General features: G+C 37.9%; 3 protein-coding genes across 8 annotated transcripts in view; 1 reads left to right on the top strand and 2 right to left on the bottom strand.

The window, feature by feature from the left end:
- Nucleotides 1-8,066, top strand: part of LOC103133783 (cadherin-related family member 5) — an 11,758-nt gene extending 3,692 nt beyond the window's left edge. For 2 of the 3 annotated variants that reach the window (XM_016668173.1, XM_007545686.2), the window contains 10 exons: nt 974-1,144; nt 1,278-1,368; nt 1,443-1,549; nt 1,641-1,841; nt 2,949-3,080; nt 3,258-3,336; nt 3,430-3,620; nt 4,202-4,222; nt 4,796-5,705; nt 5,786-8,066. In XM_016668173.1, the coding sequence (XP_016523659.1) occupies nt 974-1,144; nt 1,278-1,368; nt 1,443-1,549; nt 1,641-1,841; nt 2,949-3,080; nt 3,258-3,336; nt 3,430-3,620; nt 4,202-4,222; nt 4,796-5,705; nt 5,786-5,829 (1,947 nt within the window). In that variant the 3' untranslated portion in view covers nt 5,830-8,066. The remainder of the gene's footprint in view (nt 1-973; nt 1,145-1,277; nt 1,369-1,442; nt 1,550-1,640; nt 1,842-2,948; nt 3,081-3,257; nt 3,337-3,429; nt 3,621-4,201; nt 4,223-4,795; nt 5,706-5,785) is intronic. The other variant, XM_007545683.2, reaches the window with a different exon arrangement.
- On the bottom strand, nt 7,124-12,469 carry calub (calumenin b). Of its 3 annotated transcripts, none has more exons than XM_016668174.1 (7): nt 12,381-12,469; nt 10,019-10,258; nt 9,708-9,901; nt 9,424-9,590; nt 9,280-9,340; nt 8,670-8,869; nt 7,124-8,474 (listed from the first exon to the last, which is right to left on the bottom strand). In XM_016668174.1, the coding sequence occupies exons 2-7, from the start codon at nt 10,237-10,239 to the stop codon at nt 8,370-8,372; spliced, it is 948 nt and encodes a 315-aa protein (XP_016523660.1). In that variant the 5' UTR covers nt 10,240-10,258; nt 12,381-12,469; the 3' UTR covers nt 7,124-8,369. The 3 variants fall into 3 exon arrangements, with proteins under 3 accessions (XP_016523660.1, XP_007545744.1, XP_016523661.1); XM_007545682.1 differs by having other exon boundaries at nt 10,019-10,260; nt 12,385-12,469; XM_016668175.1 differs by lacking the exon at nt 12,381-12,469 and adding an exon at nt 10,361-10,367 and having other exon boundaries at nt 10,019-10,260.
- A 252-nt stretch (nt 12,470-12,721) lies between these two features.
- gtf3c6 (general transcription factor IIIC, polypeptide 6, alpha) lies at nt 12,722-16,684 on the bottom strand. Of its 2 annotated transcripts, none has more exons than XM_016668170.1 (6): nt 16,447-16,684; nt 15,647-15,727; nt 15,455-15,518; nt 13,943-13,990; nt 13,734-13,841; nt 12,722-13,565 (listed from the first exon to the last, which is right to left on the bottom strand). In XM_016668170.1, the coding sequence occupies exons 1-6, from the start codon at nt 16,468-16,470 to the stop codon at nt 13,447-13,449; spliced, it is 444 nt and encodes a 147-aa protein (XP_016523656.1). In that variant the 5' UTR covers nt 16,471-16,684; the 3' UTR covers nt 12,722-13,446. The 2 variants fall into 2 exon arrangements, with proteins under 2 accessions (XP_016523656.1, XP_007545741.1); XM_007545679.2 differs by having other exon boundaries at nt 12,722-13,568; nt 16,447-16,679.
- Between the last annotated feature and the right edge of the window lie 447 nt (nt 16,685-17,131).

Here is a 17,131-nt window from a genome sequence, read left to right as displayed (position 1 = left end):
AGCAGAAGATGAATAGTTTGGTGTTTCCCACAAAAAAATCGTCAGACACTCTTTGCCAGTGCAAAATAGCTTATTCTGACTTTGACCCTCATTTGATGTCTTTCATTGGATTGGGTATTTGAAGTAAAAAGACAAAAGACTTAATTCAGCTGTTTAATCATTTAACAAACAATGGAGCCAGAAGTTGCCAGGAACAACTGCACACAACCTGAACAGCCTGGCAACCCCTCCTCATGCTGGCCACCAGCTTGTTTACACGTTGTACAGCCAGTGTGGTTCTGTTGGTCTCTCTCGCATGAGCACCACATCAAAATGAAACCCACAGGTATGTGGAGTTGAGGTCAGGACTGCCGGCAGGCCAGTCCATCCTCTCCACCTCCTAATTTCTGGAGGTAGTCTCTGACAAATCCCCCTCTGTGTTAGGAAGCAGCAACATCTTAGCAGTTCTGTCTCTAAGAGTGGGTTTGACACTAGTTGCAGAATTTCATCTCGATAGCTCTGCACTGAGATTACTCCTTGTGCTGAAATACCACCACACACCTTCGCACCTACATGCTTAACTATACAACTAAACCCAGAGAAGCATTTTCTTTACAGATGTGATGCTATTCAAGGGCAAATGAACAAGTTTTCTGAATAGTGTAAGTTTTATTGCCAAGAAGAATTTCTACAGCAAAGAAAAACTGAGCAAACACAAACATCTCTACTTTTTTTTTTTAGCTTGTCATATTTGAGTCTGCATATTTTTCCTTATCCATATCCTGGATAAGTTATAGAAAATTCAGAATAAATTCAAATTTGTACAGCCAGATTTGTGCTTAACTAAGATATTAGTTCACCTCGAAACAGTTTCAAAATACCATTAAAAGCCACAAAAGAATATGACATTCCTGCCAATAATATGTATATGTAAACTAGGTTTGACCATATGTTTTTTTTAACAATGTATCTCACTAGTTTGTCGTTGTGGCAGGAAATGAACACTGCTGAGCACTACAACACCAGCACCAACGTCACCATCATGGTTCAGGATGGAGATGACCAGTACCCACGGTTTGTGCCCTGTGTGTTGCTGTTCCAGGATGAGACCAGTCGAATCTGCACCAGCCCCACGTACATGGTCAATGTCACAGAGGGAGAAGAGGTCAGCTTCTCTTTACCCTTCTTGAAATGCACTTTTACCTTAGTTAATGTTACATATTCAAACATCTGATAACCGAGTGATAGACTTCAGATACATCTGATTCACAGTGCCACAAATGTATATCACGTTACAGGATATTGTGCTGGAATTTTCTCCGGGTCCCATTCATGCGGTGGATGGAGATAGAGGCATCAATTCCTCCATCAGCTATGCCATTCTCTCAGGTACAGCACATGATAAAATAGGTTTAAGTCTGAGGTGTGCAGATGTCACATAAGCGATTCTGTAACTCTGTCAGAAGATGAAGGTGGGCATTTCAGTATCAACAGAGAGACCGGTGAGTTGAGACTGATGAAGGGTTTAAAGGACAGACTCCTAACTCCTGTTGTGCATCTTCAAGTCATGGTAAGATTTGTTTCCCCCTGGAAATTGACAATTTGTTAAAGGTTCGCCAAGCCCCGCATCGCTCTTCCACGGTTTTCAACATTGTGTGCAGGCGTACCAGGACGACGATCCCAGGAAGTACTCTGTTGCAACAGTGCTGGTCAGGCTTCTGGCAGTGAACCAGTTTCATCCAGAGTTTGAGCTGCCCGAATACTGCGGCTTCGTCACAGCTGGAAAGAGTGCAGCCTCTCTGGTCAACACATACGGAAGCAGAGCTCTGATTTTAAATGTCCTGGACCAAGACTTTGATAATGTGAGCTCTAAAGCATGCCCTCAATGCTTTGTAAATGCACTCATATCCCTTAAACATTTTCACATTTTGTTGTTCCAAAAAATACAAAATGTTTTGATTATATTTTCTGATAGACCAATATGGTTCTAAATTTATTTATTACCAACATGCAAACATACCAATTTTTGCTCTTTTATTCTTAAATCAAATCCAGAGCAACAAAAACTATATTCAAAATTTTATAAATACAGTATAACACAACTGTGTGTAATTATATCTTATTATAAACAGAGGCCTCTGAGGGTTTTGTTTTTTTTAGAGAACATTAGCAAACAAACATCATCATAAAAACACCACTCAGGTCAAAGATAAAGCTCTGGAAAAGTTTCAGTTTTGGGGGTCCTGCAGAAATCAACTCATGTGGGAGAATCTACTGGCAGGATAGTTACCTACATTTTCCAAAACTCTGACCTCTGTGGAAGAGTGGCAGGACAAAAGTAATTGCTGTCAGAAAACATAAAGAAATATTGGTAAAAGTTCCCATAAACTATGTAGAGCAGTGGTCCCCAACCCTGGTGCTCAGGGTTCACTGTCCTGCATGTTTTAGATGTTTCTCTACTCTAACACAGCTGATTCAAATGATTGCATTGCCGCCTCTGCATGCCTCCAATTGCTGTAGAAGATTGTTAATCATCCACTCATTTAATCCATGTGTGAATGAGCCTAAACACAGGGACTCTGTGGTAGAAAACCTGTTGGAGGCTGCAAATGACATGAGGGTTCACTTCCCAACAGAACAAAGAACCGAACCACAAAGTCAGAGCTATATATTAGAACAGCCTTGATCTAAAACCATATGAAGATTTTTGGCAAGAGGTTATCATGGAAAATGTACGCTTGAATCTTCACAAATCCACATTACTTTATGTTGGTTTATCACAAAATATTCCAATTAAATTGATCACAGGTTTGGTTGTTACAGGACAAAATGCGTCCTGGAGTTTTACTACTTTTGCAAAGCACCATACAACTTGTGCATACATGATCAAAAATTCTTGATGAAATTGTCTTTTTGTTTCTTTGACAATTGAGTTTTTTTTTTTAAAAAAAAAAAAAAAAAACTCATAGGGTTTCAATCCAATGATCTACTTTAGCCTTGGCGTTACATCCAACCACACTGATATTTACCAAGTCACACAGAGCGGACTCCTGATCGCAAAGACCAGTCATCTCAAGCCGAAGCAGAAGCACGTTCTGGAGGTGAGCCTTGCTTAACTTTGATGTCGCAAACTCTTAAATAAGCTTAGATACCATTTTTATTTCACAACCAAATAACAGTTTCCTGTGTTTTGCACAGCTCAACGTAAATCTCTCAATCGGGATTTCACAAATGTATCGACAACATTGATGTTTTACAAATTTTAAACACATTTCCAGGTTATGGCTGTTGACCAGGAATCCGGTGACTCTACTTATTCTACTGTAGTAGTGGAAGTGTTACCTGAAGGACAACTGAGTAAGCTCCCACGCTGACGCAGCAGTAGCAACTTTTCTGATGAGTCTGCAGGCCACAAACAAACTACAAAAAGTTTCTCTATGTGCCCTGCAGTCCCTCACAGTCCTCTGGTAAATGAACGCCTGACAGGCTGCACTGTGGGCAAAGCACTTTTCCTGAGCATGGCCTTCATGGGTGCAATCGGATGTATCCTGTCTGTGTTGATGTGGTTGAAGAGGAAACGCAAAGGAATGAGAGACCCGCTGGAGAGAGGCTGTGTAGCCCAGGGCAAGCACCCCAATGTGGTGAGATGCTTTTATTTTCCCATTGCCTGAGTGATGAGTAACAGAATGGCTGCGGAAGAAAGGGATGCCAACCTGGCACATGTTATCATTCATTAAATACTATAGCTAAGGTGCTAGAAAGCATTCCTTGGCATCAGAATCAGAGCTAAATGCACTCGCAGTGTGAGACCATAAACTGAATCATCCATCTCTCATCTGAAGCAGCACCAGCATCTGGAAAGGTTGCTCGCAGGAGGATAGAAATGCCCTGTTGGGTCAAACTCCATTTGCATTGACTAAGCCATCAACTATAATGGACAAAATCTTGAAAAGACAAAAGCAAAAGCTTGAAAAGACAAAGTGAAAACTATGAAAGGCCTTCATGAGGCCAGTGGAACTGATTCTGGTAATTGGACCATGATATTCAGAGTTAAAGACTTTAGTCACTTTATTGCTAATCCAAAACTTTCTACAGAATAATACAGTCAACTGAATTTGAGCTCTCCAGTCCAGTTAAGTTGACAACTATACCAGTGACATATTGTTAAATTTAATTGAAATATACGTGTGTTCTGAAAATTTGTTGTACTACGCTCCCACAGAGTTTACGCTGGTTCCAGTTGGTAAGTTTTTAATTAAAACTAGTCCTAACTCTTTTCCTTTCTTTCCTTCCTTTTCCCCTTTCTTTTCATTCCTTTCACAATCCGTAAATAATACCTATATGTGTCATAATTCATTGCAACACATCCATTCCTTAGTTTACACAATTTTGAGCTTTCCTATTTCTTTTTTTGTACATATACACTTACTACAAATCAATTTTTTGTCTTTTCAGTCAGGTATTTTCATAAATTATGGCAATAAATACAAATAAAGAATGCTGAAGTATTTGATAACATTATTTTTCTGAAGCTCGAAAAGTTAACCCCTTTTTCATTTGTTTTTATTCAGGTCCACATTGAGCCTTTACATTCTTATGACACATATGAGATTATGATCCCAAAATAGCCATCCCTCACTGGTAGATGTTAGTTATTGAACTCAGAAAATCATATTTCATATCAGCAGATGATTTTAGCAAAACTTTATGTCATTGATTGTCATAGCATGCATGAATCGCTCCACTGGCAGGAATAAATTAAACTGCTTAATGTAAACTCAAGCGGCTGACTCTCCCCCTGTCGGTTCCTCCTCAGGTGAATCATCGTACTGGTATGCCACATATGGAGGAGGTATCCTTCCAAAATGAGGAATGTGGTACCTGCAATCTTTCCTTTAGCTTCCCAGACAAACCAGACAGTGATACCACAAAGGACATTCCTATCTGCACAGGGCCCACTTCACCAACAGCAACTGGTGTTACTGAGGCCCCTGCCCCACTTCCCACTGAAAGCTTGCAAAGTCCTGTGATCCTAAATAACAACGCTTCTACGGCAACCAAAATTTCCTGTGGCTCACCCGACTGTCCCCCTCCCAAGGAGGATATGAGCCCAACACATGTGATAGATGCTGGCAGGCCGCCAAAGGCAAACGCTGACCTACCATGTGACGTGACCTCAGGGCCTTCAGAAGAACAGTCTAACACTGATTTAGACCCAGCAACAAAGGAAGACACCAACCCTTCTCCTTTAAATGAGCAGGATGTGGAAACAAGCGCCTCAAACAACCTTGCTGAGTCAGCACCCTGCCCCTCCTCCCCATCCAGCAATGAAACGACTTCAGCAAAAATGGACGACACACTTCCAAAAACTAATGAGCAGACCCTCTCGCATTCGCCGCCACTGTCACCACCACTCCCCAAGGAGACAGGTACGCCTCCTCCCACCCCGGAGCATGGCCCTTTAAAAGCCACTTTGGTGCACATAGACACATCCCCAACTGACACCCCTCCAGATTCACCAGAGGGAGCAGGACAGACTCTGAATGCTGAGGCAGACCAACCCTCCACCTCCCTGGACCACATATATCCAACAGAAGACGTCGAAAGCCCGTCTCCGGACCGGAGGCCCTCGACAAACTCAGGAAATACCTTCAACAGTCGTGGAGAGGAGGGTGAGGATGAGGACGGTTTTCTAGGTGATGATGATGTGGACAAAAACAGCGAAGGTGAGAAGCTGCTGGGCGTTTGTTCTTATTGTAGGCCCTTTATGTTTAGAGTTAGAAGTCACTTGTTGATTTTATTACAGATGCCGAGAGTGACCGAACAGAGTTCAGAAGATGGAGCAGGTGAAATGAATATGGACCGCTAAGAGCTGAGCTGAGCATCAAGAAACACCGGACAGGTTCTGCTGAGGAATGGATTACAACACAGTCAGTGCAAGAAGAAAAAACACCCAGCAACATACAATCAAGTGGAGAAAATGCACAATGCTTACTCTACATATTTCAGCTTGTTTAGATAACATTAACTAATGAAAACCTAATGCAGTTGACAGGAGGTGTTTAAAGAATTTTTATTTGTTTTTGTGGCCGATTTTTTTTAAAGCTTCACCAAATATCCATACTTGCCAGTCAATGACTACTGACCCGTTTCCATGCTGGTTGATTTCCAAACTTTGCGTTTATGAAGTCAGGAAAATCTCTACATTTAAAGCCACATGGGAAAGTAAAGCCAAATTTATTCTGCGTTGTTCAGAGCTCTAAACTAAGCATACATGTAAATGTAATATTTGTTTTTCAACTTTATTATTTACCTCAAGGTTTGTTTTATATTAATGTAATCATAAGATTTCTTTTCTGAGCAAAAAATATGTTAAAATGAAACATATAAAATACATATTTTATATGTTTCATTTTATTATTTGCATAAATTAAAACAATTTGTCCTCTTTAATATAATCTGCAAACTATGGTTACCATTTCATCGCGGCTGTAAAATAATTTGTATGAAACATTAAATTTCAGGGCAATAATAAAGGCTTTCAGTCTAAGGAAGTGTTTACTTTACAGCGACGAAAGGAAGGTTGTGACATTTGTAGGTTTTAATCAACACATCAATGGTTGCACTTTAACCTGCTTAAAGAGATGTATAATTATACATGAATAGTAGTTAACAACCACAGATGTGTATCTTGAGTGTGCTTGGATGGATGGATCCAACCCATTACCTAAAGCTGAAAAGTTCCCACTATAAGACAAAGCTGTGCGAGCTTTAGAGCTGCAACAGGAAGAAAATTATCTGAACTTGTGACTCTTTAAACTTAGGAAAGTTCACTAATTGTTTTGTCATTCACACAAATTAAATGAAAAGTTTCTGCTCTTTGTCACTCAAAAAGCAATACGACGACGAATAGAAAATTTAACTCAAGATTGTTTGAGTTAAATGCGGATGATCTGAAGCTGGACATTGTTTCTGTGTTGTTAAACATAAAAAAGCATTTTCTTAACAGAAATTCTGAAGTTACCTTTAGGTTTTTAGATGACAGAAATATAGAAGTGTCCGAAAGTGGAAAACCCAAACGCAAATACTATACCTTATGCAACCGAGTAATTAAGCAGGATAAAAGAAATAAACAGAAGTCAACCAATTTTATGTTTTTTTATTGAGACTTTGTTCTCAGTCAAAAAACTTTAACCTGATTGTTAGAGTGCTCAGATTGCAGGCCATTGACTTATTTTCAGTAAATTCACAAGTCAATTGCCTGTCGCTGCAGTGAGCAGTGTAAAAAATAGAACAAATTTTCAAACATCACAGAAACGATGCAAACAAAGAAGTTATTACCAGTGGTTATAGATGTTGATAGTGATGATATAAGCATAACAAAAGTGAGAAAGGAAAACTTTGAGGGAAGAGTACTTTTCCTTTAACTGTTCAAAGATTTTTTTTTTGTTTTACTTGGCACACAAGTGAGTTAGTAATTCAGCTAAATCAAATAAAACTACCATAAAAACGTTCAGCAAAATCAGTCATCAAAAATACAAGTAACATATGTACACACACTCACATGCGCATACAACTGAAATGGCTATGAACAAAAAAAACAAAACAAAAAAACAAGGGAAGCAGCTTTTGATGATTTAACCAACAGTCTATATAAAGCCAGTTTCAGATTGGATCAGCCAGGAGTACATCCTATTTTCTTTTAGGTTCTGAGGTAAAACAACAAAGGTGATCCGATCCAGAACCAACTGTCCCTCAAATTCAGCTTGAATCCTTCATCTATTGCAAAAGTATAGAGTTTGTCAATGTGAACCAGAAAGTAAAAAATTACAATCACTAAAATGTTGTATTGCACTAAGGCCAATGGGTCGGTGCAGCAACTGGAATTTCATGTGTAGTTCTGGTTCTAAGCAGCCGCATTACAGATAACCACGTTTTCAAATAATGTGAAGCGATGAAGGACATCTGAACGGGAAATTAGTATATCAGTTTAGGCCAAGCAATAGGCCCAGTGCATTCGAAAAAATAAACTCCTCTGCAGACTGGAAACTTAAACTTTGGGTGGTTTGTAAAAAAAAAAAAAAAAATGGATAAACGGGTTGTAGAAAACTGCAAGCCCAGCAGCGAAGATCTATCACTCGCCAAGTCTCTACAAAAAAAACAAAATAAAACAGCATAATCAAGCAAATCGAGGAAGCGCAACGCACTGACCAAACTTATATGTGTAGAATGTTAGTGTGTGCACGATGAGACACATTCAGAAAATTAAATAAATTATTGTCCGTGGCGTAGGATTAGGTGAGCTCATCCCGCTTCAACGCTGGGTGGAAGGAGTCATCGGTGTGGCGAAAACACAAGATGAGCACACAGTCTGTGGAGGCAGCTGGGTGTTAGAACTCGTCGTGTCGAGTCAGAGCCTCCCCGAAGTCGGTCGCCTGGCTGCCGACGAACAGATCGTACTTATCGACAATCTCTTCCTTTGTCAGACGGCCATCCTGTGGAAGAGCAACAGTCATACAGTTAGTTTTTTCTTTTGTATTTTATCACATAAGTACGTTTAGTTACAACAGAATGCCTTTTTAGAGATTGTGAAAATCATAAATAAAATTTCATTTTTTAATATACAAGCTAGATCATTCTAAAAGCTCTACTCGTCTTTTTCTGAGCCATTCCTATACTGTTTTCCGTACTTTGTCTCCGTCCGACTCGTATACGAGATGCTTGGCCTCGGCCTCAGCATGGTCGTAGTCACTGGGTAGGATCCAGTCTCTGGTCTCCTCCTTGTCCATCTTTCCGTCCTTGTTTTTGTCTCTGAATTCAGTGAACTGTTCCCTCTCGGTCTTCACCCACTCGGGTTCTGTGTTGTCTCCATCCTGGTTGTACATGTCACCTAGGATCCCACGCAACAGAAAAAGAAGACAAATACAAGAAATTAGAGGCAATAGTGTGGAAAACACTCTGAATTCTCTCCCTTCGCAGAGAGCGACGCACATCACAAGCGGCCGCAGCTCCATTCCGAGTTTGTCGCTATACCAGAAAATGAAACAAAAGTCACAACATAAGCTGTAGTCATTGTCCTGTCTGATAAAAGCATCTGTGTGTCATGCTTATCTTGGTTCACATTGCACTTTTGAAAGATAATACACACTCTGTCCTCACTGATCTTTATAATGATCAGCAACATTGTGTTGATTTTTTACGTAAATAGATTCAAGTTCAAGGGTATACATTCTATTTTAGGGATCTGTAAAAATGTTTTTTTGGGCAACTCAATGATATTAGCAGGCTGTAAGAACTCACCTATATATTCATCCAAGTCAATCAAACCATCGCCGTTCTTATCAATGTCTTCCATAGTTTCCTGCAGAAAAATTAAAGACATCTAAGCATATAGATAATATAACATTATTCATCTGCTAAGAGCTGTCAAAGTAAATCACTCACCAGCACCACAATGTCTTTCATGTGATCATACTCCTCGGGGTGAAGGAAAGCTGTGAACTCCTCCTTGTTGGCTTTCGTGTCTTTGTCGAGGTCGGCCATCTTGAATCTCCTTTCATCTCGAGCCATCATCTGCCTGTAGCTGAAGCCATCTTCAGGATCGGAATCATCTGCAGATCAAAAGCCGCGATTTTATTTTATTTTTTAAACTGTTAATTAAATGAGTTTCCATGTAAAATATCACGTATACATGAAACTAGTGAAATGAATAATACATGGAATCGTACCAAGAACATATCCGTAGGTAGCATTCTTGTACTCTTCCCAGGACACCATTCCATCGCCATTGAGGTCGTGGCTCTTCCACTGACGATCCACGTCGTCATAGATCCACCTCTTCTGTGCATGTTTAATCCACCTCTTCATCTCCTCAACGGTCACAAAGCCATCTTTATCCTCATCGATGCGCTCTACCAACATGCTACAGAAAAACACATTTTTCAAACAAAATTATTACAAAAGTCATTGCTAAGAGCAAGGAACAGCGTAAAAGGTTAATGATGACTGCTAAAAAAATGTACGTTTGTGATGATCTTACCCAAGCCTCTCTTTGCTTTCTTCAGGCGTGAGTTGGTCAAAGGTCTTTGCCTCTTCTTGTCCCAGAAAGGCTTCGTGGTCATAGTCAAAGTTATCGGCATCATCGTGCTCCTTGTTGCTCAGAGGGTCATCGTGGTGGACGCGGTCCTTCTTCTCTGTTGGTTTGCTGGTGGCGTAAACCACGCAGAGTGCGAAGCACATCACAAGCGGCCGCAGCTCCATTTTGAGTTTGTTAGAACAGAACTATGCCAGAAAATGAAACGGAAGTCACAACATAAGCTGTAGTCATTGTCCTGTGTCATGCTTATCTTGGTTCACGTTGTACTTTTAAAAGATGATACACACTCTGTCCTCACTGATCACAGCCGTTAGCCCAACACTGCATAAAGCAGAAGTTTATGACTCAGACTGCAGATAAATACCAAAGCTATTGCAAATCTTTTTAAGCTGATGCAAGCCCCAGTTGTTCTACTTTTAGTACTTTTAGTGTATCGGACGTAATATTAGACGCATAACCCAAATAAATTCAGCACACACAACTGAGCTGATCATCTGGCCTTAGTAAATGTTTTTGCAAACAAGCAACCTTTGGGACTATAAGATGGAGATTCTGCAGCATTCAGCGTACATTTAAGCTGCCTTTTATGATGTCACCAGAGATACATTCATGTGGAAGCTGGTTTTTGGTATCATATAACCATTTAAAACCAAATACATTGAAAAACTGACAATGAGAAGTTTTTGAGGTCACAAACTATATCTAAAGTGAGTCTGAGTGATTTTATTATAAAAGTTTTGAATGAGTATGAAGCCTAATACAGGATTTGCATCAACGTGTAAAAATTGTAATGTATGGGGAAATAAATACAGAAACAATACTGCTACTAAAAGTAAAACAAAATGGAAAATAAATAATAATACAAAAGCATAAACACTAATTGTGTCCTGTGCGTCTGACTACAACACACATTAACACTATAAGAAAACTAGCTCCGAAATCAGATAACTAAGTGCAAGAAAGGCAAAGCTAACAGCTGATGGGTTACATTCAAAAATACGAAAATAACTCTCATGTCTAAATACTGAAACTGAGCAATACAACTTAAAGCATCAGCTACACTGAAAGACTTGTATAGCATCTGAGCATTGTATGGTGAAGCACATAGCTTCAAACTAAGAAACCTACCTTTTAATTACTTCAAATGTATATCAACAGTAAAAGCTTTAAGTCACTTTAAAAATGCAACTGAGATGGAAATTAGATTAGGGAAATTGGGACGATTATATATATAAAAAAAATCCTTAAAATAATTTTAAATGATACAAAGTTCATGTATGTAGATTAAAAACAAAAAAGATATACCATTTAAACTACTGACAAACTTGGAGAAATCATTGCTGCTTCGTTTAAACATAAAACAAAATGTTAACATAGAACTTGTACTCTAAAACAGCAAATATTCCCATTATTTGTATATTTTCAACAAATAGTTGATCTAACTTTTTCCGGTGGTGGGGACAAATGCGATTGATTTTAGAGACGTCTAATTCAGATCATGTTCAGTACTGTAATAACACAAAACGTGTCAAGAACTCAGCACCTCTGACCGCAAGAGACAAACATTACTAGCCACTGTGACTACAGTTAAGCACAAGAAATTCAAAGTAGAACGAAGTTCAGAAAAATAACCTATTACATTTATGTGAAATATATTAATGGGGAACTGTCGGTAAGAAATCGCCCTTTAGAATCAATTCAGAACAGGCTGCACTTTTCTACCGTTTACTCTGGTGTTTCCAAGCCAGCTGTGTTTCTACAGCATCGAGCATAGTGAATTTAGAGCAACACATATTTTTCATCTACTTGTTTGCTTAATAAATATTTCAAAGGGATTTTAATTTAAGTAACAAAAAATAGCATCTGCCATTTTCTCACAATATTAGCAAAAGTTTTGAGTTACTTGAGATATGTACCTGTAAAAGCATTAATAAATGAAAGGTGAAAAATACGTATTTTTTCCTCTAACTGCTCTTCATTGTGGCGATTAGCCTTCAGTGCCAACATAATGCTTAAATCGTTCTCATTCGTGCACTTCTGATCGCTTTTAGTCTCTACCATAATAGAGTAGTTAACTGCGGACCGTTATTTTCAATCAAAGCAACAGTTCCAACATTATGTATGTTGACCCAATCTGGCTAACGCAGAATACAGACAGTTTCATCCTCTGTCCTGCAGTTTTCCTCTTAAAACTCAAGACAATGAGCCTCCATATTATAACTCATGCAATCTTTTAAAAACCGTAACTACATAATTTAACTTCTCCAAACGTTCGTTATCTTATTCCATATGTGATCAGGAAAACTCACCGGTGTCTTCCAGGGAAGTTCGTCGTTGACGCTTTAGGCCCTCCCCTAGGAAACACACCCGTGCACTTCCTGTGAACAAGCGAAACCCTGACCAATCAGGCTTCGAGAAAGCGAATGTGATGTCGCCGGCTGATTGGTCCACTTCAGGAGAGCACCGTTGATTGGATTGGACGAAAACCGCCACGTCCTCAAAGTCAATAACATTTAGTTCATTCATAAACTGACACTACTGGGGGGACGACTGTCTGAAAATAAACTTATTACTTGATAATTAATAAATAATAAATAAATAACAATAACACAAAATAATTAAAATAAAATTTTAATAGTTCCGAAGTTGGCATACAAATTTTATTAATCAATTCAATTTGTAAACTTTACAAATAAGTACAAAACTCTATAAAAATAAAAACATTGATGCACCAAAGATATTCACATTCAAAATAATTTAATTAAAATGAACAATTGAATTTTGTCGTGCTTAAAGTAAGTAAAGTAGTATATATATATGTTTATTTTTTTTTTTTACCAAGTTGGAACAACTTAAGCATAAAGAGCAAAACAAAACTATTTAAGTCTAGTAAATTTTAATTATCACAATTGGAAATAAAAAGTTAGAAGGACCTCCATTCACACTACCCTATTTGTTACTATTTATTTGTTACCATTCTTCCAGAGGCATTAACAATAGAAAATAGAGATATTAGTATGTGGCAATGAGCTTCCTTCGCAAGGGTGCAAGGATAATATGTGAATCCCACTGTGAGGCCTCTTACACCAAATCCTGACACCAGAAAAAAAAAATCATGAAAGAAAATCAAAAACATCCAATATCAACCAAAAAGTATTCAGCCATTTACACTCTGTAACAACTACTAGATTTGGGATATTTTTGAAGCTCAATGAGGAGGTGGCATAACTGTGTCTTCCAAAATTAAGTAATTAATTTTATTACACAGAACAAAAATATGTCCTTGTTTTGCTGTAGAAGTGCAAAAACCAATAAATCAAAGACAAATTTCTTATCCTCACACATGGAAGCCATAATATGAAATGTCTATCTCAGTCAACTGTAGAGTCTTCCAAATCTGTGTTCAAAATTTCTTCTACCATGCCATGCGTCTTGTCAGTTTCGCTTTCATTAGACATGCAGGATGTGTCCTGTTTGTCATCATATCCCCCTGCTGGAACACAAATAATACTTTTGTTATGCAAAGATGAGACGTTAAGTTGGGTCATTCAACTAATACAAAACAGATAATATAAGCTCTATTGTGCAAAAGATAAGCAGAAACATTTGTATAAAAGAGAAATCAACGCAGATATTTTTTCAAGATATTCTATCTGACCTGCACTTGTTTCATCCTCCATCTTTTCAGTGAGAAAGATTCGCTGCATCGTCAACTTCTTAACAGTGTGGCACATGTATTTGAGGCCAGGGCCACTGTGTGCTTGTCCTGCAGGCACAAAACAACAACAAAAAAAGCAACAACACATTGAGCATATCTGATTCACAGTAAAACTGCAAAGCAATTAAATCCTTTGAGCTGACTCTCACCTTTTCTTGGTGCTGCCTCTTCAAAAAGTACACAAGTTCCCAATGCATCTAAAAAAAATGATAAGATTTTGTGTGAATTTTACTTTACCTTATATTTTTAGAAGATAAAATATTTGACAAGATTCAACATGTTTTCATTAGAACAGTGTTTTTCAACCACTGTGCCGCGGCACACTAGTGTACCGTGAGTGATCGTCAGCTGTGCCGTGGAAATTATCCAATTTCATTTTCCAGAGTATAAGCTGCTACTTTTTTCCTACATTTTGAACATGCGGCTTTTCTGTGGATTTTTCTTCAACCACCAGGGGGCTCTTTAGCATGAAGTGAATCATTGGAATGTCAAAATTGGAAATCAAAGAAGAACGCGCTAATTTTCATTTAGAACAAGCACATGCTAGCAGCAGCACGACAGAGAAATGTTTTCAAACTCATATGATGCAGCTTCTAAGTTGAGGAGTATCGATCTGGGAGTACAGGAGGGAACAAAACCCGATTTGGAGACGGAGAACTGCGTCCTTAATATATTCAGCAGTTATTAGGACGCAGCCCTCTGCTGCCCTCTGCTGGATCCTTATGGGAAACCGAGAGCGGCAGAGATACCAGCGGCCTGTAGCCCGGTGCGGCTGATATATATGTAAGTTTCCAGGAGGGGGGAGGCGGGTTAAAAAAATGTGAAGGTTTTACTATGAAAATACTATGAGCGTATTTTCCGCTCATAGTCCGGAAAATACGGTAATTGGTCTTAAAAGATTTTTTTGAAAACAAATTCATTATCTGTAAATAACGCCATCTTTGAGTGTCTTTGCTGTAGTAGTGACTAGCGGTGTAATCATGTAATTTTATTATCACTAGATGGCAGTGGGTACAGAGCATTTTACATTAAAACAAGATAATTAGTGATGCATGAATGTTACTACATTCATGCAGCACACACAACAGTGTTGTGGCACTGTTCAGGTGTATTTTTGAAGTGGACATGTTAAGTGCAATTTGAAATAAGTGTAAAATATGATAAAATAAATTTTTGTGTTTATTTGATTCATATTCAAGACACTTTGATAAGAATGACTATATATGTAATATAGGCGGCTACAGAGTATCTTTGTTTACATTTTTGGTTGGTGGTGTGCCTCGAGATTTTTTTCAATTAAAACAATGTACCTTGGCTCAAAATAGGTTGAAAAACACTGCATTAGAAAACAAAATCAAGCAATGCTNTATGTAACACCTTACGGTAATGGGAGTAGCATTTTGGTTTAAACTAAAAAGGAATTAAAGCAAGAGTTGAGATTTTTATAAAAGAAACTGAAATATTTTTTCACAGTTAAAGACTGTCCAAATGGAAATTGAGGCCACTTAAGAAATTAAAGAATCTACATAATCTACTTTCTTTTATATTGACTAAACATTAGATTTAGAATAATGGATTAAAAACACTGAAAAGATGTCTTGTAAGTGGTGTTAAGTCTGAAAATATTTCCAGAAAAAGAACAAATCAACATTTGCTCTTACCTTCATATTCGCCTGCAAACACATATTGTCCAACTTGCATCATGGGTCTTTCACTATCTATATCCTGTGTCACATACATATATATATATATGTAAAGACAAAGATCAAACAGCTGCAATGCACAGTGATCCAAAGTTGGTTGAAATTAAAATTTAGGTTCATAATCCACACAATTAATAACCAAAAACTCACCAGTATCTTACAAGTGGTCCGACACTTGGACAGAAAGTCATTGTTGATTATTCCAGAGAGCTCCACCACAACAAGCTGCTCCTGAAGGCAACACAAAATCAGTCAATGATGCTGGGATGTACAAACTTTTAGTTAACAATAACTGCACATTTTAAAAATCCCACATATAGAATGAAACCAAGGAGACATGCAGTTTGGGGATCAAGTCCTAAAACAACACCTGAGTCTGATTTGCAGCTTCAGATTTGGCATCTATCAAACAATCATTCCAGTCTTTGATTGTTTTTAGTCCAAAGTCTAAAAATACTGATCTGAAATTTAAACTCTGCACTTTCTGTAAAACACAGTACGTGACTTGGAAAAACATTTTTGAATTTGTGAAAACAAAAATAGGGCACCTTTCAACCCCTTCCATTAAATATTTGATAGAATATGAAATGCGTTTATAACAATTAAGTTCACTCTCAAGCATTTCAAATATTTAACATTTTTAGCGGATTACGTTTTGTTAAATACAGTGAAATTGCAAATGAAGAATGGGATACCAACTTCGGCATCGTGTTATAAAAAACATGCTAAAAAACATTATTTGTTTGGTTACAACAGACGGCAGAAGACTTCTTTATGTTGAAACTACATAATGTTGAATATCATCATCTAAATGCCATCAATAACATAATAATTAATTCTGAAAATCTCACATACTTAACAATTTCCTTTGGCTAACTGGTTAGCTATGTCAAGCTAACAGTGTGGCTATTGTCTAAACTAAACGCGAGCACAATCGTTGTTTTTACTACCTCTTCTTCCCATTCATCTTCCATCTCCAAACACCTAAAAATGAGCAATAGTGCCACAGATTACAGTTCAAACGCCTTCATTATTATTCACAACCACAATCTTAATTTTGTCATATGTACGGTGGCCGGGAGAAGACTTTAAGCTGGCTCCTGTCAGTTCCGCTTTAACTCACGAGAGGACACTGTTGCTTAGTTTTTAGAATGATCTGATAACCGCCAAATATATTAAAAATCTATGTATAGTGCCTTGCAGAAGCATTCTTCTCACATTTTTTGAGATTACAGAAACAAACTTTAATGCAAATTATTGGCATACAATTCTATGACATAAAATAAGGCATAATTGTGAATTGAGGGGAAAATGGTGCATTTTATGCAAAAAAAAAAAAAGTATGACAAGCCACCCTGAGTAAATACGTAATATATCTATAACGGCTACAAGTCTTTTGGGGTATGTTTATGTCTTTAAATAACTAGTGATTTAAACGTTTGCCTTTTCTTCTTTATGAAATAGCTCAAGTTCAGTCCGATTGGATGGGGATTATCTGTAATAATTATTTTCCATATATTGCCAGGTATTCTTATTGAGATTTAGGTATGGACTATGAGTGGACTAGTTTTACATGTGGTCAATCAATCAATCAATCAATCAATCTATCTATCTATCTATCTATCTATCTATCTA

The sequence above is a fragment of the Poecilia formosa genome, unplaced genomic scaffold, assembly GCF_000485575.1.
Source record: "Poecilia formosa unplaced genomic scaffold, Poecilia_formosa-5.1.2 Scaffold13, whole genome shotgun sequence".
NCBI lineage: Eukaryota > Metazoa > Chordata > Actinopteri > Cyprinodontiformes > Poeciliidae > Poecilia > Poecilia formosa.
Note: the sequence above shows the minus strand (reverse complement) of the source record. Positions and strands in the feature narration are given on the sequence as shown.

Bases quoted from the DNA above. Each gene is read 5' to 3' on its own strand.
- gtf3c6 (XM_007545679.2), bottom strand. From the start codon at position 16,470: ATGGAAGATGAATGGGAAGAAGAG. The intron at 15,728-16,446 runs GTAGTAAAAACA...TGTTGCCTTCAG, and splicing joins AAGATGAATGGGAAGAAGAG to GAGCAGCTTGTTGTGGTGGA. The intron at 13,842-13,942 runs GTGAGAGTCAGC...TTGTGCCTGCAG, and splicing joins AGAGGCAGCACCAAGAAAAG to GACAAGCACACAGTGGCCCT.
- calub (XM_016668174.1), bottom strand. From the start codon at position 10,239: ATGGAGCTGCGGCCGCTTGTGATGTGCTTCGCACTCTGCGTGGTTTAC. The intron at 9,902-10,018 runs GTAAGATCATCA...GTTTTTCTGTAG, and splicing joins GAAAGCAAAGAGAGGCTTGG to CATGTTGGTAGAGCGCATCG. The intron at 8,870-9,279 runs GTGAGTTCTTAC...GTGGGATCCTAG, and splicing joins TGACTTGGATGAATATATAG to GTGACATGTACAACCAGGAT.